The sequence below is a fragment of the Procambarus clarkii genome, chromosome 8 (genome assembly GCF_040958095.1).
Source record: "Procambarus clarkii isolate CNS0578487 chromosome 8, FALCON_Pclarkii_2.0, whole genome shotgun sequence".
NCBI lineage: Eukaryota > Metazoa > Arthropoda > Malacostraca > Decapoda > Cambaridae > Procambarus > Procambarus clarkii.
This window is the reverse complement of record NC_091157.1, coordinates 8,617,418-8,624,917: the sequence shown is the minus strand read 5'-3', so window position 1 is coordinate 8,624,917 and position 7,500 is coordinate 8,617,418. Positions and strand designations below refer to the sequence as shown.

General features: G+C 51.3%; 1 protein-coding gene across 1 annotated transcript; it reads right to left on the bottom strand.

Annotated features, from left to right (window-relative positions):
* Positions 1-5,590: 5,590 nt before the first annotated feature.
* Positions 5,591-6,487, bottom strand: LOC138359554 (apolipoprotein A-IV-like). Its single transcript, XM_069318902.1, has one exon. The coding sequence runs from the start codon at positions 6,485-6,487 to the stop codon at positions 5,591-5,593; it is 897 nt and encodes a 298-aa protein (XP_069175003.1).
* Positions 6,488-7,500: the final 1,013 nt, after the last annotated feature.

Genomic DNA, 7,500 nt, shown 5'->3' with positions numbered 1-7,500 from the left:
AGATCCTCCAGCATCCTCCTCATCCTCCAGCATCCTCCAGCATCTTCCTCGTCACCATATCATTTCTCACGTCTGTCATCCGCTAATATATATACCCCCTTCCCTGGCAACACCTTATTCATCCATCACCACCATACATCATCCACCCCACACATCCATCTTCACCCCACACATCCACCGCCGCACATCCAGGCTGGAAGGTGTTGACGGGTGAAGGCAACTTTATACATCTCAAGAGAAGAATATTGCTTCAGAATGTTGTTGTTGTTGTTAAAGATTAGCTACCCGGAACAAAAAGTTCCAAGTAGCACGGGCTATGGTGAGCCCGAGAGTTTCAGAAATAACAAGAATAAAGTGCTGAAGCGGAACTTTTCTTTGTCCTGTAAGAATGTTTCCATCGACAGTTTGTGAGTTAATGTGAGAGGGAACACGATATTCTTTGCTCTCCTCAAGAATAGTACGGGGTCGTATAGGCAACAATTTGTGAATAGTTACAAACGACTGAAATTGGAGATCTAACGACCAATTCAGAATGGTAGTACTTACATTAACTATCGGTAAAACGTCCCAAAATGGACTGTTGGACCTAAATATATGTGCCTGTTGGACCTAAAATAAATATAACATATATGTGCTCAATTAAACCTAAGATGGTTTAATTTATTAGGCCTGGGATGGCTTCTGTAGTCTTTGGACAGATTATATTAGTCCAGGTATTGTCCAATATTTTGTCTGGGGTTTGGAGTATTATAATAGTACAAAATGGGACAATTTTGGTATAAATTGTACATTTTGGAATAATAGTGTTATTATCTCTGGAGTGGGGATGTGTGAGAGAGTGTGCCACCAGTGTGAGAGTGTAACTAGAGTGAGAGAGTGCCACCAGTGTGAGTGCCGCCAGTGTGTGAGAGTGCCACCAGTGTCAGAGTGTAACTAGAGTGTGAGTGGCACCAGAGTGCCAGATAATGGGGGGTGCCATCTATGGCAGTAACAACACACAAATACTTGGCAGCTCACACTGTTGTAATTGGGTTTATGGGACATTAACAGCCTCCCTGGGGCCAGGTTGGACCCTTCTGACGTCACACACTATGTAAGGGGGGGGGGGGCACATATGGTGGAGGCTGTCTCTATGTAGGGGGGACACATATGGTGAAGGCTGTCTCTATGTAGGGGGGGGGTACATATGGTGGAGGCTGTCTCTATGTAGGGGGGGACACATATGGTGGAGGCTGTCTCTATGTAGGGGGGGGTACATATGGTGGAGGCTGTCTCTATGTAGGGGGGGGCACATATGGTGGAGGCTGTCTCTATGTAGGGGGGGGGTACATATGGTGGAGGCTGTCTCTATGTAGGGGGGGGGGCACATATGGTGGAGGCTGTCTATGTAGGGGGGGGTACATATGGTGGAGGCTGTCTCTATGTAGGGGGGGGTACATATGGTGGAGGCTGTCTCTATGAAGGGGGGGCACATATGGTGGAGGCTGTCTCTATGTAGGGGGGGGCACATATGGTGGAGGCTGTCTCTATGTAGGGGGGGGTACATATGGTGGAGGCTGTCTCTATGTAGGGGGGGGTACATATGGTGAAGGCTGTCTCTATGTAGGGGGGGACACATATGGTGAAGGCTGTCTCTATGTATGGCGGGGTACATATGGTGAAGGCTGTCTCTATGTAGGGGGGGGGCACATATGGTGAAGGCTGTCTCTATGTAGGGGGGGGGTACATATGGTGAAGGCTGTCTCTATGTAGGGGGGGGTACATATGGTGAAGGCTGTCTCTATGTAGGGGGGACACATATGGTGAAGGCTGTCTCTATGTATGGCGGGGTACATATGGTGAAGGCTGTCTCTATGTAGGGGGGGCACATATGGTGAAGGCTGTCTCTATGTAGGGGGGGGTACATATGGTGAAGGCTGTCTCTATGTAGGGGGGGACACATATGGTGAAAGCTGTCTCTATGTAGGGGGGGCACATATGGTGGAGGCTGTCTCCATGTAGGGGGGGGTACATATGGTGAAGGCTGTCTCTATGTAGGGGGGGGGTACATATGGTGAAGGCTGTCTCTATGTAGGGGGGGGACACATATGGTGAAGGCTGTCCCTGTGTAGGGGGGGACACATATGGTGAAGGCTGTCTATGTAGGGGGCACATATGGTGGAGGCTGTCTCTATGTAGGGGGGGGTACATATGGTGAAGGCTGTCTCTATGTAGGGGGGGGCACATATGGTGGAGGCTTTCTCTATGTAGGGGGGGTACATATGGTGAAGGCTGTCTCTATGTAGGGGGGGGGGGGTACATATGGTGAAGGCTGTCTCTATGTAGGGGGGGACACATATGGTGAAGGCTGTCTCTATGTAGGGGGGGCACATATGGTGGAGGGTGTCTCTATGTAGGGGGGGGGGGTACATATGGTGAAGGCTGTCTCTATGTAGGGGGGACACATATGGTGAAGGCTGTCTCTATGTAGGGGGGACACATATGGTGGAGGGTGTCTCTATGTAGGGGGGACACATATGGTGGAGGCTGTCTCTATGTAGGGGGGACACATATGGTGGAGGCTGTCTCTATGTAGGGGGGACACATATGGTGGAGGGTGTCTCTATGTAGGGGGGACACATATGGTGGAGGCTGTCTCTATGTAGGGGGGACACATATGGTGGAGGGTGTCTCTATGTCGGGGGGGCACATATGGTGGGGGCTGTCTCTATGTCGGGGGGGGGGGGGGAACGTGGTAAGCCTTACCCTTGACAATCAGATTACCGGGAACTCAACTTGCAAATCCAATTACAACCATGTTCTCAATTACTGCTGGGTGAACAGGGTCTTAATGAGTGGTGCCCAGTCAATCCTCCCTGTGCAAGACTTGACACTGGCTGGTATTGCTTACAAGGTGTGCTACCACTACGGGTTGCTGACACTATGTTATGATAGCAGGCGGGCTGTCCACCTTGCTGACACTGTTATGATAGCAGGCGGGCTGTCCACCTTGCTGACACTATGTTATGATAGCAGGCGGGCTGTCCACCTTGCTGACACTTATGATAGCAGGCGGGCTGTGCACCTTGCTGACACCATGTTATGATAGCAGGCGGGCTGTCTGCCTGCTGACACCATGTTATGATAGCAGGCGGGCTGTGCACCTTGCTGACACCATGTTATGATAGCAGGCGGGCTGTCTGCCTTGCTGACACCATGTTATGATAGCAGGCGGGCTGTGCACCTTGCTGACACCATGTTATGATAGCAGGCGGGCTGTTCACCTTGCTGACACCATGTTATGATAGCAGGCGGGCTGTCCACCTTGCTGACACTGTTATGATAGCAGGCGGGCTGTGCACCTTGCTGACACCATGTTATGATAGCAGGCGGGCTGTCCGCCTTGCTGGCACTATGTTATGATAGCAGGCGGGCTGTTCACCTTGCTGACACCATGTTATGATAGCAGGCGAGCTGTCCGCCTTGCTGACACTATGTTATGATAGCAGGCGGGCTGTCCACCTTGCTGACACTGTTATGATAGCAGGCGAGCTGTCCACCTTGCTGACACTATGTTATGATAGCAGGCGAGCTGTCCGTCTTGCTGACACTATGTTATGATAGCAGGCGGGCTGTCCGTCTTGCTAGTCCTATGTTATGATAGCAGGCGGGCTGTCTGCCTTGCTGACACTGTTATGATAGCAGGCGAGCTGTCCACCTTGCTGACACTGTTATGATAGCAGGCGGGCTGTCCGTCTTGCAGACACTATGTTATGATAGCAGGTGGGCTGTCTGTGTTGGTGGCACCATGTTATGATAGCAGGCGAGCTGTCCACCTTGCTGACGCTATGTTATGATAGCAGGCGAGCTGTCCGCTTTGCTGACACTATGTTATGATAGCAGGCGAGCTGTCCATCTTGCTGACACCATGTTATGATACCAGGCGAGCTGTCCACCTTGCTGACATTATGTTATGATAGCAGGCGAGCTGTCCGCCTTGCTGACACTATGTTATGATAGCAGGCGGGCTGTCCGCCTTGCTGACACCATAATATTTGGCAGCTTAGCTAAGCTTACTCAGGTTAGCTAAGCTTACTCAGCTACTCTTACTCAGCTTAGCTAAGCTTACTCAGCTTAGCTAAACTTGGTGTGTTGTATAGCAAACTTTGGTAATGTTGGTTGTGTCGGAGTTGCAGGTGTGGGAGAGTCTAAACCTGTACTGCAACAGCTTTGGATGTCTAGATGTCACCCTCCCCTCTGTGGGGGAGGGGAGGGTGTGGTGGAGGGGGAGGTGTGGGAGAGGGGGAGGGTGTGTGGGAGAGGGGGAGGGTGTGTGGGGGAGGGGGAGGGTGTGTGGGGGGAGGGTGTGGTGAGGGAGAGGGGGAGGGTGTGTGGGAGAGGGGGAGGGTGTGTGGGGGGAGGGTGTGGTGAGGGAGAGGGGGAGGGTGTGTGGGGGAGGGTGTGGTGAGGGAGAGGGGGAGGGTGTGGTGAGGGAGAGGGGGAGGGTGTGTGGGGGAGGGTGTGGTGAGGGAGAGGCGGAGGGTGTGGGAGAGGGGTAAGGAATAAGGTGGGGGGGTGGAGCACACAGCCTGAGATAAGACTATAAAGACAGGGAGAGTTATGATACAGTCTGTCAGTCATAATAATACACCAGCCGCAGCCACACCCACACACTTACACCCACTACACCCTCACACTTACTACACCTACACCCACTACACCCTTAAGTCCATCACTAACAGTGTTAAGACGTGCCACACTGGCCAATGAGGCTGTGATGGGTGGCAGGGCGTACAGGAGCCGCAGCCTCGCCCCTTATACACCCGAGCCATCATAGCCAGGCGTTATAACACGCCTAAGCGTCCACACATACGAAACCTGTCCATCTTTCCTCCATGATGGCGGCGTGTGTGAGAGTGCAGGAGTGGAGGAGTTGGGACACCACAAGGAATGGTTGTTATTACTCTCAACATCCTGCTGGTGTTGTGGCTCCTGTACTCCTTCATTACTCTCACAACCCCACCACGAGGGACCACACCTGTACAGGTGTGTACAGGTGTGTACAGGTGGTCTGGTACACCTGGGTCACTACCCGAGGTGCGGGTGTCCCGGGTGTAAGCGCTTCTCCGCTCTTATTCTCAAGCAAATGGGGCTCTTAGTTGTGTGTACCGCTCAAGCGTTGACTTGTGTGTATACCGCTCAAGCGTTGACTTATGTGTATGTGTATACCGCTCAAGCGTTGACTTGTGTATGTGTACCGCTCAAGCGTTGACTTGTGTGTGTGTACCGCTCAAGCGTTGACTTGTGTGTGTGTACCGCTCAAGCGTTGACTTGTGTGTGTGTACCGCTCAAGCGTTGACTTGTGTGTGTGTGTACCGCTCAAGCGTTGACTTGTGTGTGTGTATACCGCTCAAGCGTTGACTTGTGTATGTGTACCGCTCAAGCGTTGACTTGTGTGTGTGTACCGCTCAAGCGTTGACTTGTGTGTGTGTACCGCTCAAGCGCTGACGCAACGCCGTCTTGTTGCGTCTCTGGTGAGCGTAATATAAGTCACATCTTCTCTTATGACGCAATATGCCTGTGATTATTTCTTCATGACGCAATATACGCTTCACAGGTCTCGCATCATGACGCAATATATACGCGTTATGGGTTCTGCATCACGACGCAATATCTGCGTCATAGGTTCTGCATCACGACGCAATATCTGCGTCATAGGTTCTGCATCACGACGCAATATCTGCGTCATAGGTTCTGCATCACGACGCAATATCTGCGTCATAGGTTCTGCATCACGACGCAATATCTGCGTCATAGGTTCTGCATCACGACGCAATATCTGCGTCATAGGTTCTGCATCACGACGCAATATCTGCGTCATAGGTTCTGCATCACGACGCAATATCTGCGTCATAGGTTCTGCATCACGACGCAATATCTGCGTCATAGGTTCTGTACCACGACGCAATATCTGCGTCATAGGTTCTGCATCAGGACGCAATATCTGCGTCATAGGTTCTGCATCAGGACGCAATATCTGCGTCATAGGTTCTGCATCACGACGCAATATCCGCGTCATGGGTTCTGCATCACGACGCAATATCCGCGTCATAGGTTCTGCATCACGACGCAATATCTGCGTCATAGGTTCTGCATCAGGACGCAATATCTTCGTCATAGGTTCTGCATCAGGACGCAATATCTGCGTCATAGGTTCTGCATCAGGACGCAATATCTGCGTCATAGGTTCTGCATCAAGACGCAATATCTGCGTCATAGGTTCTGCATCACGACGCAATATCCGCGTCATGGGTTCTGCATCACGACGCAATATCCGCGTCATAGGTTCTGCATCACGACGCAATATCCACGTCATGGGTTCTGCATCATGACGCAATATCTGCGTCATAGGTTCTGCACCACGACGCAATATCTGCTTCATAGGTTCTGCATCACGACGCAATATCTGCGTCATAGGTTCTGCATCACGACGCAATATCTGCGTCATAGGTTCTCCAATCAGATAACTCTACCGATAAGATAATATTGCAAAGATCTTGCAAGACATTCTGCAAGATTTTGTATTGATGTGAAGACAATGTTGCAATGGCTTGTCTTCACTCTTGGTCAGATATGCAACATTAAATATCAACATTCCCGCCATTAAGTGCTTTAACCAGCCATCACACAACAGTTTAGTGGATTGTGAGGGTTTAAACTGCATGCATAGTTTACTGGGGATTATAATATGTTGAAGCTATACAAAGGGATCGAACTCCCGTCTCTTAACTCTCCAGACATCCGCACAGCCGTCTGGACCATGATGTGTCTGGACCAAGCTAACTTGGGGTTATGATTTGTTAAATCATAATAAATAACCCATCAGACTCTGGGGTCATCCACCAGGCTCTGGGGTCATCCACCAGGCTCTGGGGTCACCCACCTGGCTCTGGGGTCATCCACCAGGCTCTGGGGTCACCCACCAGGCTCTGGGGTCACCCACCAGGCTCTGGGGTCATCCACCAGGCTCTGGGGTCATCCACCAGGCTCTGGGGTCATCCACCAGGCTCTGGGGTCACCCACCAGGCTCTGGGGTCACCCACCAGGCTCTGGGGTCACCCACCAGGCTCTGGGGTCACCCACCAGGCTCTGGGGTCATCCACCAGGCTCTGGGGTCACCTGAATATGCTACAGACTTAATTCATATTCGTCTTATAATCTTCTAAGAGACATCAGTTTAATGGTTACAGGGCGGGGGCCCAGTAGCTAGAGACCAATCGTTGCATAACTAGGTAAGTGACCTCTTCACGCTCGACCCCCCCCCCCCCCTACCTAAGACACGCGAGCCGAAGGCATTTTATTAAGCAATTTCACTTTAATAAATTTTGTCTTGTCACTTAGGAATTGCTATAGTGGTGAGGGGGGGGGGTACCAGACTTCCTAGCAACTACACCCAGCAGTGTACTAGAGACTAGTACACCCTGTAACAGTAGGGTAGGGTAAGGCTTCCCATAGCTCAGG

Excerpts from the sequence above, each read along its gene's own strand:
- LOC138359554 (XM_069318902.1), bottom strand. The coding sequence starts at position 6,487 with ATGACGCAGATATTGCGTCGTGATGCAGAACCTATGACGCAGATATTG.